The following is a 17,862-nucleotide window of genomic DNA, read 5'->3' as shown; positions in this document are numbered from 1 at the left end:
CTGTACTGTAGTGTATTGTATGTTTTAAAGTGATCATGCTATATCAAGCAATACAGAAGTAGTAGTAATATGGAATGCCATTAAAATTAATTAGAACATGTTTGAGGCCATCTAGTGGATAAACACAACACACACACACGCACGTTTGTTTGGTTGGTTGGTTGTTTGGTTGTTTGTTCGGTTGTTTCTAATGTTACATTGACAGCTATTTTGATAACAAATGGCTGTGCCCTAAAATTAGTTTTAAAAGGCATTTAACCTATTCAGCTTGCTGTTCAATTTAGTTACTTCTGCTTGCATTATACTGTGTTGCTAATAGTGGATGTGTAGCAGCTGCCATCCAGTGGCTCAGGAATGGATTACATAGCAGATCTGTTAATATCACTAGTATTTCATGGATAGAAAAAACTGTTTTTTTCCTATTATGATGATGATGATGGTGATTATTATTATTATGAAAAGTAGCAATATGATTATTATGATATGGTATATAATATATGAATATTTCCATTCACCCCAAAACACAACTCATTAACATGATAAAGTGTGCTTTCTTTTTTCATTCAAAATAATTAATGTTAAATGAAAGAGGAATTACTTATTCATATTTCCCTTTGTTTGTTTTTTCCCTTGTTTTTTTAAACTGGAAAAATTAGAAGGAAATTTGGGTCGGTACCAATTGGTTCCCTTTCATTGCTTGAAGATTTCCGTTTGTCTGGTTGAAGAGTCTCTAATCATCCCAGATTGCATTGTGGAGTATCAGCATAATCCTGGTGAGTTCTTATGATTATTATTGCTATGATGTAGTAATATGCAAATACTGACTACAACAACATTAGTAAATACATTGCTAAATTAGTAAAAAGAGCAGAATTATCTTTGTAAAAGCAGAATTGTTTCATACACCTCTTGTATTCGATCTCATTAGCCCGTGTAGCTGTACCAAATGAAATGAATGGATTTGAAATGGCATTGATATGTTATAAGTCTATATTCCGTCCAATAAAAATCCTGGTTGGTGCATTCTGTCCTTCTTTTTGTGGGAGCGACACAAATTGGACATAAAACCGGATTATAAAATTTCTACTCTGACAGCAGAAATTTTATGATGCTATTGTAAAAGCTTATTGCACTATATACTTTTCATTTAGATTTTTTATTTTAGTTATTTATTTTTTGCTATCAGATTTACAATAGGGAGGGGGGAGAAAAAAAACACATGCTCCTTTATTTGACTTCTGTTGTTCCTTTCAACAATAACTTTCAACAGCTAACTTTTAATTGTATAAACAAGGCAGTCAATGTGTCACTTTTCGAGGCTAAATTGTAATGTACAGAAGAATGTGTAAGAGGGATTAAAATTGCAATAAAATTGGACCTGACAAGCTCAGGGTCGAGCCGGCCTACCTGTTCTTCTCATCATAGCTTATGGTACCTCTCAGTCATAGGAGTGCCCCACTCAAAGCACAACACACATGTGACTAAATTTGCCTCCTTGTTTTTGGTGTCAAAATTCAAAAAAGTGCAACTCGAACATCTGTCATTTATACATCTGCAGGTTATCGTGACAACTGACAAGTATTGTAGTTAAAGAATATCCTCTGACACAAAACAGTAAACCATACTAAGATAGGTCAGTAGTTTCAATAATATGTTTCAATATTGCTCTGGACAACAATAAACCATTTGTAGCTACAGTACACATAGCCTAGCATTAGATTAAGATAGCAACCAATGTTAGCAAATTTACTTTCAAAATTGCAGTGGTAAATGAGATGTAAAACATAAACTTCTTAATTATTTCACTTGAAATAATTTTTGTTTATGTTTTCTTGGTGTCCTATTGCCCTCTAATGGCCACCAACCATTATCAAGTCTGACACATGTTATAAACTCGACAAGTGATTTTGCATTTCTAAACATTTTGTGATGGAAGACTACACAGGAACTTCCATAGGTCAAATTGCATTTGCAAATTTTTCCTCCTCGCACTTCCGCTTCTCGATGTGACGTGCACACATTCATGGCAGACAACGAGATGCTCTAAAGCGGTCACACCAGTCAAAAGCCCCAATCCACATGCTGACTGTGAAGTCAGACTTTTTCAAGAAAATTAATTCTGCCCTACTCATTCTTCCAAATGTTTTTGTGTCATGGACGTGCACGCTGCACACATTGCAGACAACAAGGTGCTTTAAGGCGACCTCACCAGCCCGAAGCCCTGGTCCCCACGCTGGCTGTCAAGTCGGACATTTTTCTTCCCCTCCCCACTCCTATGCCTTTCTCTGCGTGACAGGCGAACACTAACGGCCGACATTGCAAGATGTTGCTGATGACAAAGGCAATCGTTTTTTTTTATATTGTGGGGGAGGGACGACCTGGGTTTAACGCTCCACAATTCAGTGATACATATTTCTCAGTCTGCACGTTTTCAGCAACTATCTTAAAAAACAAAATTATGACTTCGCTCTGTTTTTTAATCCTTTTTTAAAATTTGTCTTGGTTGATAACCTTTACAAACAAGAACTTTTGTCTGCAAGTGTGCTTAAAATTGTGGGTCGTGAATGTAGTATATCCTATGTATTAACAAATCGACATAGATGGGCATCGCCTAACTGCCACCGCATTCCATCCTGCATATTTAATCAACCATATGGTCCTGTCCCTCGTCGGCGACAGCCAACTGCCGTCAAGAATAATCTTGACGTCACAAGCAGGCGCCACAGGAGCCAAATAAAGAAAAATATCAAACAAAAACAACAGACACACACACACATGCACGTGGTGATCGGTGAAATAAAAGCAGTTTGGGACACATGTCATTGCGTCTGTGTGACCACAAGGTGCACAACACTGTTTAATTTTTCGTTTTTTTTCCTTACTCGGCCGTGTGTCAGGAGTGCGGCACCTGCGTGTGACGTGGTACAGGTTAAGTCTGTTCTCAACATCGTTTGGCTGACTCGGACCGACTACGACCACGTGGGTCGATTAAATATACAGACAGGAAATAGGCGATGCCCAGCTCTGCAAATCGATACACAATAGTTATTTTGGGGGTCGGGGTTGTTATAACCTTGGATGAATGATATAACAAAGAATAAGGACACAGAAGACGGGGAGCAATCGCACCTGCCTCTGTATTTTCGTTCCACTTCCAACAACAATGTTACGTCATCAACACAGATTACCCAGGGGGCATCGCGGCATTTTGCCAACAATCATAAGGAATCAATACACAACATATCCCTTCCCCCTTACTGTTAAGGTGCCCTTAATAAAAGTCAACATTTTTACAACAACTTAGTATTTGTGTGCAAGGCCTCGGCTTCACTACACAAACAAGAATGAACCTATAGCAACGTTATAGAACGGTGCACTAACTATGGAGTGAGGGTAGACTACCTCAATCCGGACTCAACCCTGGGGATTATTCTGCCCCGATGGAATCGGTGAGTCACTACCCTACAATGTCAGGGGGTCGTCTGTTTCTTCTAGGGTAAGTATGACCAGTGACTAAGTCAGTCACAGCGTTTTTTGGTGAGGATTGAATGAGTCCTGAATTGTTGGGGGTACCTGGCATAGGCCCCTGAGCAGGGTTAGGTGTGCCTGGGACACTGTCCATTTTTGAAAGTGGCTCACGAGGCTCCTCTGGGGATTGGTGTTGCTCTTGATGGACCTCCGGCTCTGGATTGATGGATGTAACATGAGGTGAATCTTCAGCTGGGCCTGAAGAGTGTAGTAATTGAGCAACATGTCTCCTCCAGATGAGATGATCATGGGTTTCCACTGTGTATGACACTGGACCTGTTTGTGCAATAACTGTCGCTGGCGTCCATTTAGCACCATGGGCATAGTTCCGAGCAAGAACCTTACCTCCTGCTGTGAAAGACCGAAATTTTGCTTTTGCCCGTTGTCCTCTTTGAGCTTCCTGTTGTCGGTGAACAATGTCTTTTGTCTTTTGAGGTCTTAGAAGGTCAAGCCGAGGGCGGAGCGCTTTCTTTAACATAGATGAAGCAGGAGACACCTTTGTTGTGGCATGGGGTGTGTTCCTGTATGACAACAGAAAAGCACTGAGGCGTCAATTTAGAGACTGTGTGCTTGGTGAGGACTTCAGCGCTTGCTTCATAGTTTGTATAAATATTTCTGCAAGCCCATTTGTAGCAGGATGGTAAGGTGCAGACTTGATGTGCTCAATACTATTCTCTTCCATGAATGTTCTAAACTCTCACGACACCAGCTGTGGACCATTATCACTGACGAGTTGTTGAGGGAGACCAAACCTGCTGAAAATAGACCTTAGCTCTTCGATGGTTCTCTCCGATGAGGTGCTTTTCATGACAGCTACTTCTGGCCATTTGCAATGAGTATCAACAACCACTAGGAACATGTAGTTCTCCAGCGGTCCAGCAAAATCAATATGGACTCTTTGCCACGGTTCCTCAGCCCAGTCCCAAGGATGTAAAGGTGCGAGCTGTGGGAGGTTCCTCCATTTCTGGCAGTCATTGCATGACTTTGCTTTCTCCTCTATGGTTGCATCCAAGAAGCCTGGCCACCAGAAGTAACTGCGTGCAATTTCTTTCATCCTAACCACACCACAGTGCCCGACTTGTAGCTCGGCGAGCAGTTTCTCTCTAAGGGGCGGTGGAATGATGACTTAACGATAGCCCCACAATAAGCATCCATTCTGGACTGAAAGCTCATCTCATCTCACCAAGTAAGGCTTGAAGTTGGGTGTCATCTTTCTCCCTCTACTCCGAGTGATGATATCCACAATCTCAGACAATATGGGATCAGTGCGTGTGTGCTTCTTCACGTGAGCAGAGGTGACCGGAGCAGCAGACACCTCCTCAAAGTACAATATTTCCGCCTTCGTGGGCTCAGAGTGTACGACTGGCAGGGGGAGCCTTGAGAGTCCGTCAACATTCTGATGTTGGTCCGACTTTCTATACTTGATCGTATAGTGGTGAGCAGACAACAGCAGGGCCCATCGCTGCATACAACTGGCCACCAGCGATGGAATGCCCATATGTGAACCAAAGATTGAGGTCAGGGGTCGATGGTCTGTCAGTATTGTGAATTTCCTGCCAAATATATACGGATGAAATTTCTTGACCCCAAAAACTATAGACAGAGCTTTACGCTCAATCCGCGCATAATTGCTTTCCGTCTTAATCAGCGTCCTCGAAGCAAAAGTGATTGGTCTCTCTTCCTCCGACGGCATGACATGTGACACGACAGCACCCTCCCCATACGGTAAAGCATCACACTCCAGCTAAAGAGGTAGTTTGGGGTCAAAGTATGCGAGGGCAACAGAGTAGACAAGAGCTGTCTTCACATCTTTGAACACTGACTCACATTTGGCCATCCACTTCCATGGTGTTGTTTTGTTAAGCAGTATATGTAGTGGTTTCAACATGTTAGCAAGGCAACAAACCTTGCATAGTCAACAACCCCAGAAAATATCTCAACTGACTCACATTTTTGTGCGACGGAGCCTCTACGATAGCCCTCACCTTTGATGGTGCCTTGTGGAGTCCCGTGCTGTCAATCACATTTCCCAAGTCTTCAACAGAGGGCCGGAAAAACTCACATTTGTCTTGTCTGACGTTCAAACTATATTCTTCCAGACGTTGCAGTGTTGCATCCAGATTTTGTAAGTGGGACTGATCATCGGGCCCTGTGATAAGCAAGTCATCCAGGTAGCACTAAACCCTGGAAAGGCTACTCAGGATCCGGTCCATTTGGAAAAGTGCTGGAGCAGAAGTGATTCCAAAGGGGAGCCTCTGATACCGATAAAGACCTTTGTGAGTCACAATAGTCAACATCTCCTGTGACTTCCGTTCCACATGCATTTGAAGATATGCTTGCGATAAATCAATCTTGATAAACTTCTTCCCTCCAGCCAGACATGAGAAAAGATCAGCAATGAGGGGTAATGTATACTTTTCAGTTGCCAAAATTGGATTCAGAGTGACTTTGAAATCCCCACAAATTCTTGGAGTTCCATCCTTTTTCATGACGGGGACAATTGGTGTAGCCCACTCACTGGTGCTTACTGGTTGCAGGGCCCAACTCTTCACTCATCTGTCCAATTCTGCTTCGACTTTCGGTTTGATGGCATATGGGACAGGCTTAGCTTTTAGACACCTTGGGGAGCTCCCAGGTTTAACAGTCAGTGTAACAGTAATGTATTTCATGCTGCCAAGCTCAATATCAAAAACCTTGGGATGCGTTTTCAAGATCTCCCGTAAGCGGTTTGTTTCTTCATCTCTGATCATGAACACATGTTGCCAATTCAATTTGATCTTCTTTAGCCACTGACAGCCCAGCTGGATGATTCCCTGAAACGACGTAGAAGGGAAGAGTCCGTTTTTGTTCATTATGTTCCAGTGTCATGTACACAACTCCTAACACTGGGACAGGCGCACCCGTGTATGTCCTTAACTTCAGTATCATCTTTTGGAGGACAAGGTGTTGGAATTTATCTTTATAAACAAATTCGGACACCATGGACACACGAGTACCAGTGTCCACCTGCATCTGGACTGGCTTGTTCTTAAGTGATGGTGTGACCCAGTATCCTTCATCATTGTCATCAACATCAGACAAGATATGTACTGTGTCTTCCTCTGACTCACAATCGCTATGCTCATCCTCTTCATGTCCCATCTTATTTACATATTTCTTTTGGGTTACACCACCTCTCTGTCTCTCATTATACTGTTTCTGGGACTGACTCTTTTTACTTCCACTGACACGTTCAATGTGCCCCCTTATACCACTGTTCCTACAGTCCAAGTCCTTACACCAGCACTCTGGTGCCTGGTGCCCTGTTTTTCCATAACAATAGCATTGTTGGCTTGGTACTGTTTTCTTGGCGGACTCAAACACCTTATGCACTTGGGTGGATGTACTTAACAACTGTGCTTCTTTTGCAACCATTCTCCATTGATGTGCTAATTTCAATTGCCTTCTCCAGTCGCAGAATTGGCTTGTGTTTATAGTCTTTTTTGAATAGCTTCAGAGCGCAGACCACACACCAGCCGGCCACGTGTAGCATCATTTAGTGAAAGTCCAAATTCACAATGTTCAGATAACTGTTTTAATACAGCAACAAATTGTGAAACCGATTCCCCCTCTTCCTGATTCCTTTTATGGAATCTGAACCTCTCTGCAATGGCCAGTGGCTTTGGTGCATATAGTGACATTTTAATATAGTCACAATTTCCACATAAGTCTTGTTTCCTGGCCTGTCAGGTTGAACAAGACTACGCAGGAGGTTAAATGTCTTTCCTCCCATAATACTCAGAAAAGTTGGTACGACAACATCCTCTTCAATCTTGTTAGCAAGGATAAAATACTCAAACCTCTCGGTGTATGAAGACCATTGCTCTGCATTTTCGTCAAATGGCCCCATATGTCAGACAAGAGCGGCCATCCTCGATGATATTCCTCGAGCGATTAGCCCTGCAGAATGTTCTCTTTTCACTGTCGAGACGTCTCCTCCTCCCGTCGCGGCAAAAACCTTCTCTCCGCGGAAAGTACTCCTCCTCCCGCAGCGACAAAGCTCGCCGTCAAAGAACGAAGACTAGACTGTTAGCCACAACGTCGCATCGCACAGCCGCGGAAAAAACAACTCGGCAATGTTGGACTCCCAGACGAAAATAATAAACGTGGGGCCGTACCTCATCACCAGTTTGTTATAACAAAGAATAAGGACACGGAAGATGGGGAGCTATTGCACCTACCTCTGTATTTTCGTTCCACTTCCAACAACAATGTTACGTCATCAACCCAGATTGCCAAGGGGGCATCGCGGCATTTTGCCAACAATCACAAGCAATCAATACACAACAGGGGTCACCTCAACACAGCCTCAGCGTGATGCAAGTGATGAGCAAGGATGTAGCTCAGTTAAGTTTCCTGTTGTTTTCAGTCAGGCTTCTTACTTTTAATAGAGGTTTAGAAGAAAGAACTGTTGTCTTATTGCTGTTTTAATAGGGGAAAACAAAATGTATAAAAAAAAAAAATTATGTTAAAAGGAATTTGCGTAAGTTTCTTCCTGTAGATCTCATTTTTGCACATTGTGGATTTGTTCGTAGGATAAATTGCGTTTCTCAATCAAGTGTGCCCTTGTGATTGCTTGCCTGTGTGCGTGTGTGTGAGTGTGCCAGTAAGTCAACTGCGGGTTATTGAAATGTTTGGAATGATCGAGGTTATCCCGGGGCAGTTTCTTTTTCACATATGTTGCAAGGGAGTCTCATTCAAGTGCACTAGTAAAAAGGATACATACACACTTTTGTATGAGCTCAATGTGACGTTTGAGAATTGCGCAAATAATGTGTTTTCCCTCCTCACGTTTTGCTGAAACACCCTCTGAAGAAACTATTCTTTCTTATTAATGGAACTGCGGAACAGTAGAAACGCATAAAACCTTTTGCCCATTTTCAAACCCTAACTCTGGCTTGAAAGATTACTTTGAAGCCCAAACTTTGGCTTGAAACCATAAATTGAAATCAGAACTCAGGCAAAAAAAAAACTTGTTTGACACCCAAATTCTGGCTTGAATCCCTACTTTAAACCCTAACACTAATTGGCTTGGAACCTAAACCCCATTTGAAACCTCTATTCTGAATTGAAACCTTATCATTGGTATCAAACACTAAGTTGAAACCCTCATTTGAAACTCTAATTATGGATTGAAACCATGAGGTTTCACCTAGCCTTGGCTGGAAACTCAAAATTGAAAAACCAACAACTGTCTGAAATCCTAACCCAGGCTTGAAACTCTACTTTGAAATCCTTACCCCTGTATAAAACCCTAAAAATGTCTTGAAACCTTAATTTGAAACTAATTTTCCACCCAAACCTGGTTTGAAACCCTATTTGGTGTCTATAAGCCTAACCCTGGTTTATAACCCTAATTTGAAATCCTAACACTGTCTTGAAAACAATCTATACTCTAATCCTGATTTGAAACCATAATACTGGCTTGAAATCCATTGGCATTAAAACCCAATTTGAAACCGTAATTATGGTTTGCTTGAAACCCTACTTTGAGGGGTTAAAGAGGATGTGTGAAACGTCAAGAAATTAAATGGCGAACTCTATCATGTGTCATGGAGTCCTTGAGTGCGATAATGAAGCGGTTGGCACATTGCATGTCCCTTCCCTCATGTTTCTGTGAGCGTGTGAACGAGGCCGTACACATTGTAAACCACTTTATAATGTCCAAAGGAGCTGTATAAATGCAATCGGGTTTATTCCATGTAAGGTGTTAAAGCAGGAAAATGTCAACATTTCATTTATTTCAGGTCTCCCATGGTAACTGTAAAAATAAAAAAATAAAGATAACATCTTTACATAAAAAAGGTAGCATCTTTATGGACTTCTTTCTATTAGTACAAAGCCATTAGTTTGTGGCGTGCCATGAAACCAAGGGGCACATATGTTTGTCTGGGGCTGATTTAACAGCGAGCTTAACGTTCAACAGTGAAAGCACCGTGGGGCTCTTGCCTGACAGGTGGCTGCACTTGTGAACTAGATACTGCAGACACTGCGGTAAACACAACACAGATGACAAAGATAACTAATTTCTGTTTGTATGACAGGAAATGTGATTTAGAGCAGTGTTTTTCAAACTTTTTTGAGTCAAGGCACATTTATTTAATTGAAAAAATCTCGCAGCACACTGAAAATTGTGAAAAAAAAAAAAGCTTATTTTAACAATATAAGTGTTATATTGTTTATATAAGCATTTTTTAACATTATACAAAAGGTGGTTCATAAAGTTGGCTCAAACTGACCCAATTAGCATGTCGTGATTTTTTGACCACAATTGGGCTATTTTTGAGCAAGCAGTTTTAAGAGTGTAAGTGCATTGGGTTTAAGATTTGACGCAGCACTTTGCAGCTCTACAGACAACAGTAAATCACATCAAGTCGGCCAAACACCCAAGACCCTAAGACAGGATTGAAACCCTAACCATTGTTTGGGCCATTAACCCATTAAAGCCTGAAGCCTCCCGTGAGACATCTCTCTAAAACCTATGGCTCTATTTGGAGTCACCCTTGAAAACCTGACATTTTTGCAGAAATTCAACACCTACAGAATAATTAAATCTCAGCCCCTATAGCAGGCAGAAGCATAATTCCAAACAAATTTAAGAGCTTAGACATGTGGCTTTCACACAGGCCCGAGTTTATTAATCTTTACTGTTTCAATCGAAGATGCAAGCAAAGCACTATTGTTAATTTAAAAAAAAAACATTGAGTGGTAATTACCATGCTGTATTCTCTTACAAAGACGTTGAAATCGTTTTTGTCTACAAACACATATCTTAACCATACATCACGTTTGGCTGGTTTCACGGCTTTAAAGTCCGCAAGCAAGCACGTCGTCTATATAACTGCCATGACTTATATCAGAGCTCCCTCGATCGAATGAATTACTCCTCGAAAAAATTCTGGATATCCTATGACGACTCACGATACTGTCACATGTATATTCTGAAACATTTCATTGGCTAAGAGACTGAGAATTGGATTAAAAATAGAAAATGAGGTATACCCTCTCCCGGCTTTAAAGGGAGAAAAACATAACACCGCTCCTGGCTTTAGTGGTAGAAACACGCTTGTGTGTTCCCGACTTTAATGGGTTAACCCAGGCTAAACCTTAACTTGAAACCTGAAACACTAATAGGCCACCTGTTTTCTGAAATTGAGCAATGATTGGTCGTTATCTGAGCCCGGAGCGCCTGTGATGTCATGTTCACGCGACAGAAGTGACACAATGGACGCCCCTCTGATGGCTAAAATCGGATGGATTTTGCTGCTTTAATTCATATTCCAAAAACGCAATATTAAGCAGAATGCCATGTTTCAACTAGTGGACCTGCATAGAACACAGTCTTGAAGAAAATATGTTTGGGTTGACTTCCACTTTAAAACCCTAATTCAACGAGGCACTAACGAGCCATTTTTGTGGTAGCTAGGTTGAACTAGCTTCTACAAAATTTGTTGAGGTTTTGAGCATGGTAAAGGCGGCTTTAAAAATGGCAAAATATATAATATAATGTAGAAATGCAGCGTATTATGATACATACTGTAACATGTTTAGCAAAATATAGGTTTATCATCATTTTTCTGAAGCCGCTACACCACACACTTTACCGCTGGGTCAAGTAGCAAACTAGAGAGATAATTAACGATCGCCCAGGGGTCGCTTTTCAACGGCAGCATTTCTACTCGTCGCTCTCTTCCAATCTGCTGTCATTCCTGGTCCTGATCCAACAAGGAAAGCCACACAGGAAATTATGCCTGTCATGCTCTCACAGGACGCTCGTTTTATTTATAGAAGGGTGCAAAAGGAAGTCAAATTCTATAAAGCATCACTACGCCAGTATGCATTAGGAACCAATATCTCATCACATATTGTACTGTATATCGACACACAGCACAGCATTCTAACCTCCTAAAAAACCCCACCCAATTTTTGCTTTTGACTGCATAGTCTCATGAGAAAAGAGAAGTGGGCTTTTTTAGGGGGGTGGGCAGGAACGTACAACTGGTCCTCGGACGAGGGTCCGCCGGAACGAGCCCATGGTGTTGTCCTTTGACTGGCACGCACGAGCGCCAACCTCTCGGGGAACAATTGGGACAGGAAGTGAGTAAGGAAAGTCTCTTTCACTCACAGGAAGCCTGGCAAAGTCCTCAGGGGGCCGGAGACAGAAGCTCGAGAGACAACACACTAAAACAGACACGCAGATACACACTCACACGCACACTCTTCAAGACAGCAGTATTTCAACCGAAGAACTAAAGTAACATCAATACGTGCTCAATTGGGTTTCCTTTCTTTGGCTAACTTCCTGTGGATGAGAGCGGAAAAAGCGGAATCGGATATTTCACTACTTTCTACTTCTGAAATATTGTGGTTTTTTTGCCCCCGTTATTGCCTTATATCTTCTTCTCATGCTGCACAGTCACATAGCACAGAAGGACACAAGGTAAGACTGAATCATTTCACTAACTTCATCTTTCAATCATCTTATTCATCTTATCCCTCAATAAGCAAAAACATTCTGTAGTCTCTCTAATGGATTCATTACTTAATTTAGAATGATTTATTATGCATACAGTCTATAACCCTTGAGTGAAAGCTTAATTTGACACTGTAATCCCGGTTTGAAACCCTAACCCTTGCTTCAAAACCCCAACTCTTGTTTAGAGCACTAAAATCCCCAAACAATGTTGGATGTAATGGTCATGTCTTGAGATATGATGAAGCAGCATGTGGTCCTTGAGCCATGGCTATGTTTGTACACTAAGTAACTGTCAACAATTAATCATGATCACGAGCTGAAATCCTTGTGGACTGCCTTCTTTCCACTTCTAACATCTCTTTCTTGCATTTAGTCGACCTTTCATCCTTTTGAATGAACTCTTTCAATTTTGGCCCTTTAAACACTGCATATGTCTGTTTAGTCATACGACCTTGTCATCTCTAGAAAACCAAAATGAACACCTCGCTAGCCAACGCTTCGGTCAAGTGTGTCCGGGATATCAGCGTGACCTCGGTGGTGTTCCCCTGCCTGTACAGCATCCTCTTCATAGTTGCCCTGCTGCTCAATTCTATGGCGGCATGGATCTTCTTCAGCATCCCCAGCAAGTCCACATTCATGGTCTTTCTAAAGAATGTGGTGAGTGGCTTCATGATAAAAACTTTAATAATGTCATTATTGCTTTGGCTGCATCTTCAGAGCTCTGGAGAGTCTGTATCAATGCCACAGGAAGCCATGTTTGTACCATACTACTTTTTTCCTGCATTCAAATGATACTATTTCAAATAAGTTAACAGATGCGAAACACTGCCCCAAGCAAACCACTGGCCATGATGTTTGCGAGCCAGAGGCTGAGCTGCACTGTGTTTGTTTACAGAGTAAGCATAGATAAGGTCGAGTCCAAGGCAGTTACACTTCCTGGGTATCTATCAGTATCTCTATTGTGTTATTATGGACATAGTTATCATTGGCACAAAAATTCTAACCCGTGTCAATGGTGGAACATTTGATGAGGATGTCTGGCTCACTGTTAAAGCTTCTGGGTTTGGGTCACTGCGTGTACTTTGTATGTTCCTGTGTGGAGTTTAATTCTGCTTGCACGTATTGGTGGCGCAAAACTTTCCGTAGGCAAGGCTAGGCAGCCTGATTTACTGCATATAGCACAATTGATACATAAAATAACTCAGTGTGTTTTGAATGGTTACAAAACAACATTTAAAGGCAAAATGATTTAACGCATTTAAAGAACAGAAAGATTTAAGACATTTAAAAGCAAAGTAGATACATAATAAGCATCCATCCCTACGTTATCGATACCGCTTATCCTCACAAGGGTCGCGGAAATAATAAGCAGTTCACTAAAATTACTAAAATAATGTACAGCGCAAGAACATGATTTGGGAAAAATGGATTATAGAACTTCTCTAAAAGACCTTAATTCTAGGTATGGGGCGAAACGTTTTTTAACCTGCATTTAAAAGCATTTACATTTACACTAATTTCACTTCTGATGACAGCTTATTCCATTTGCGTGCAGCATGACAGCTCAATGCTGAAGCACTGTTTGCTTTGAATTCTGGGTTCCAGTAATTGACTTGAGTCTGCTGACCTCAGAACCCCACAAGGTTATATATTCCATGAGCATTTCGTTAATGTATTCAGGACCTAAGCCATTCAGTGATTATAGCCATAGATGTGAAGAAGAGTTTGGTTGTTTGTCTATGTGTTGACTGGTGACCAGTCCAGGGTGTACCTCCTCTCTCACCTAAAGCCAGATGAGATAAGCCTCAGCTCACAGGTACATGTAATTGTTAGAAAATGGATGGATGGCGGGATGGTCGATGGATAGATTCATGTATGGTTGGATGGATGGATGTTTGGATGGATGTATTAATGGTTGTAGGGATAATTGGATGAATAGATGGATGCTAGAAGGATAGTGATGGAGGACTGAATGGTTGGGTCCATGTTTGGATATGTTTTTATTTCTAACCAAACCATGTGATCTTTTAAAACAACAGGTGGTGGCTGACTTGTTAATGACGTTGACCATCCCCCTGAGGGTCCTGAGCGACGCCGGCGTGGGTGCGGGTCCGCTGCGGGCCTTCCACTGCCGTTACTCGGCCGTTCTCTTCTACATCACCATGTACATCAGCATCATCTTGCTGGGCCTCATCAGCCTGGACCGCTACCTGAAGATAGTCCGGCCCTTCGGCAAGGGCGCCCTGCAGCGGGTCTGGGTCGGCCAGGCTCTGAGTGCTGCTGTGTGGGTGGTCATGTTGTCTTTAGCGCTGCCCAATGTGATTCTAAGCGACCAGCCACCACGCTACTCTAACGGACGAGTCAAGTGCACCTCCATGAAGAGCCAGGCCGGCCTGGCTTGGCATGAAGGTTTCAACTACTTCTGTCAGGTATCCTTGATATGAATAATTCATCATTCATCATGAGGGAATAATTCATCATTAGTTCATTTGTTACACCATCCCATTATAATGGCTTGAAAATTCTGCCTTCACAAAGACAATAATGCTAAGTTTTCTGTCCTATGTAGGTAAGGCACTAACTAAAATGGCTGTCTTTCTGTGTGCAGAGCTGGGCATTTTACTAAAAATTCATAGTCCATTTATTGCCTTCCGCGTACAGCCAGGGTACTCTTCTGCCGTCGGTTTATCCGCCATTTTGTCCGGCTGGACCAAATAGTAATCGTCTATAGGCCGGTCTGACTATCATTTTAAAAGGGCTTCTGTTAGCGTTTCCGACTACCGACCTTATTTTCAAGAATATGTTCTATGCAGAACCACTAGTTGAAACAAGCTTTCTGATGAATATTGCATTTGTGGAATATGAAGCAGCAAAATCTACCCATCTCAGGGGGTAGCCATTTTTGTCACTTCTGTCGACTCAAAAATGACATTACAGGGCTCAGATAATGACCGGCTTTCTCAGCATCAGAAAACAGGCGAGCTGTGATCGGTCGTTACCTGAGCCTTGTTTCAACTAGTGGGCCTGCATAGAAATATTCTTGAAAAAAATATGTTTGGGTTGACTTCCACTTTAAGTTCATACTCTGAAACAATTGGGTTAAAAATAACACAATTTGGGGTCAAAAATGTATCTGTCGATTTTTGTGGATTGGCCTTTTTTTTTAACCCAATTGTTTTAGAGTGTGAGCTTAAAGTGGAAGTCAACCCAAACATATTTTTTGGGCCAATTTGACCTCCATTCTGGCATTGTTTTGTACAAAGCTTCCCATTTTTTTGAAAAAAAAAAAAAAAAAAAAAAAAAAAAAAAAGTTGGGACAAATTGAGCCAAGTAGTGAATTGGTCCTTTTCTTACCCAAAATTGTGTTATTTTTCGCTCAACTGTTTTGAGAGTGTTGCATAAACATCTTTAGTTAGTTCGATGGCTAATTGGTTATCTTAGCTAGTAAATTACCATGACAACAGGTAGAGAATGGGGAAAAGATTCAAATGTTGTGCAGATCCAATCAAAGGTGATAGGTAACTGGAATTCTCTTTCACTTTTTTTTTCATTTGAATCAATACAATTGATCTATTCATAATGTTTTATTTTATCCTCCATGCATCAGGAGTCAGAGAAGACAGTGTATCAGCATGAAACACACTTAGTTACTTAGCAAGCAAAGCTCGTCACTTTCCACAACATCAAAGAACATATTGATTAATTTAATACTATGACATTGTTAACCTCACAAGCTTCTTTAATTAGCTATTTAATTGGCTAGCATGCAGGTTAATGCATGCTAATGTGGCTAATGTAGTAACTTTCCATGACAATTTGGTAGATGGGTGGGGTATGGGCCAACAAAACATGGTGATCTACATGGTTAAACAAGCAAGCTTAGTTAAGTTTCTAGTTAGCATGCTAGTTTATTGTCTCTTGCTAGAAAGCTGGTTGATTTTCCACTGTCAAAATGACACTTTATTACAAATGTAAAATGACATAATTACACAATGTCTTCTTCACTTTTGCTAGCAATTTGGTCCTGATTGGGGCCATCTGTGTGCAATGTAGATATTGTTGTTAACTTGTTACCATTACTTTAATGTACAAGTACTATTCATTTGTGCAGGTGTTGCCATTAATAGTGCAGTGGTTCACATATGTGATTAATTCCCACTCAATGCCTCATTCATAATAGACCTGTAATTGAATGGCGACTATTCAATGGTGTACTCCAGCTTTTCCTCAAAGTCATTTGGTGAAAACTTCTGTTCCCTTCATGATCCTGAACAGGATATGCTGTATATAAAAAGATTAACATGTGCAGGTGCATCATGTTTTCTCTTTCTTTATGTTTCCCTGCAGGTGATCTTCTGGGGAACTCTGGCCCTGATGGTGTTCTGCTATACATTCATTAGCAAGAAGGTATATGAGTCATACAAAGCCTCAAAGAGCAGCTCTCAGGAAGCCAGCCGCAAAACCAAAGCCAAGGTCTTCGTGGTGGTTGGCGTCTTCTTCGTCTGCTTTGCTCCCTTCCACTTTGCGCGAGTTCCCTACACACTGACGCAGACCGGCAATGCCATCAGTCAGTGCCGGACGAAGAACGGGCTCTTCATAGCCAAAGAGACCACGTTGTGGCTGTCGGCCACCAACGTGTGTCTTGACCCGCTCATTTACGTGTTCCTGTGCAGCGTGTTCAGGAAGAGACTCACGTTCACACTCAGACGAAAGCCCCTCCACAAGGAAGACTATCCCACTGCCACGTCCACGCAGCTGGAGATGTCGCAAATGGCAAACAACAACAGAGTGGTGCACATTAACCCACCAAAATAACAGACTGGAACTATCTAACAAGTTCATTATGTAAATATGTCGAATATTCTGTAAGTAAGATAAAACTGCATGGAAAATGATGTGAAACTTTAAAAATGTTAACGTGTTTTTAGATAATATATGCGTTAAATGTTGTCCATTTCTGATAAAATTGCCTCTACGGCAGCATCCATGATAATTATCTTTCGGTACAGCAACCTTTTAGTTTAACTTATGTGATGTCCAAACCACGAGCCCCTTGTTGACTTTTTAAAAGATGCTGATTGGTTTGTTAATTTTTTGACAGGCATAGCTAATGTAAAGGCAACGTATTATAGAAAACTGACTTTTTCATTACTTGTATCGACATATGTGGGTCTCTGGAGTGCCAGCCCACCTATCCATCCATCCATCCATTATCTCCCGCTTATCCGAAGTCAGGTCGCGGAGGCAGCAGCTTCAGCAGGGAAACCCAGACTTTCCTATCCCCATCATCATCTTCCAGCTCTTCCGGAGGGATCCCAAGGCATTCCCAGGCAAGCCGGGAGACATAGTCTCTCCAGCGTGTTCTCGGTCGCCCTCGGGGTCTCCTGGAGGTGGGACATGCCTGGAACACCTCACCAGGGAGGCGTCCAGGAGACATCCTAATCAGATGCCCGAGCCACCTCAACTGGCTCCTCTCAACACGGAGGAGCAGCGGCTCGACTCTGAGTCCCTCCTGGATGGCCGAACTTCTCACCCTATCTCTAAGGGAGAGCCCGGACACCCTGCGAAGGAAACCCATTTCGGCCGCTTATATCCGAGATCTTGTTCTTTCGGTCATGACCCACAGCTCATGACCATAGGTGAGAGTAGGAACGTAGATCGACCGGTAAATTGAGAACTTCGCCTTTCGGCTGGGCTCCTTCTTCACCACGACAGACCGATACAGGGTCCGGATCACAGCAGACGCTGCACCGATCCGCCTGTCGATCTCCCGTTCCATCTTACCCTCACTCCTGAACAAGACCCCAAGATACTTGAAC

The 17,862-nt window shown here is 42.0% G+C and overlaps 1 protein-coding gene across 3 annotated transcripts; it reads left to right on the top strand.

Moving 5' to 3' along the window:
* The first annotated feature begins 11,754 nt into the window (after nucleotides 1-11,754).
* p2ry13 (purinergic receptor P2Y13) lies at nucleotides 11,755-17,421 on the top strand. 3 transcript variants are annotated; one of them, XM_086035670.1, is made up of 4 exons: nucleotides 11,755-12,007; nucleotides 12,601-12,700; nucleotides 14,083-14,472; nucleotides 16,391-17,421. In XM_086035670.1, the coding sequence occupies exons 1-4, from the start codon at nucleotides 11,973-11,975 to the stop codon at nucleotides 16,856-16,858; spliced, it is 993 nt and encodes a 330-aa protein (XP_085891796.1). In that variant the 5' UTR covers nucleotides 11,755-11,972; the 3' UTR covers nucleotides 16,859-17,421. The 3 variants fall into 3 exon arrangements, with proteins under 3 accessions (XP_085891796.1, XP_085891795.1, XP_085891797.1); XM_086035669.1 differs by having other exon boundaries at nucleotides 12,509-12,700; XM_086035671.1 differs by lacking the exon at nucleotides 11,755-12,007 and having other exon boundaries at nucleotides 12,509-12,700.
* Nucleotides 17,422-17,862: the final 441 nt, after the last annotated feature.

This window comes from Filicampus tigris, chromosome 7 (assembly GCF_054856515.1).
Source record: "Filicampus tigris isolate MCC_2025a chromosome 7, RoL_Ftig_1.0, whole genome shotgun sequence".
Taxonomy (NCBI): Eukaryota; Metazoa; Chordata; class Actinopteri; order Syngnathiformes; family Syngnathidae; genus Filicampus; species Filicampus tigris.
The sequence above is the reverse complement of the archived record's forward strand: the minus strand, read 5'-3'. Positions and strand labels throughout refer to the sequence as shown.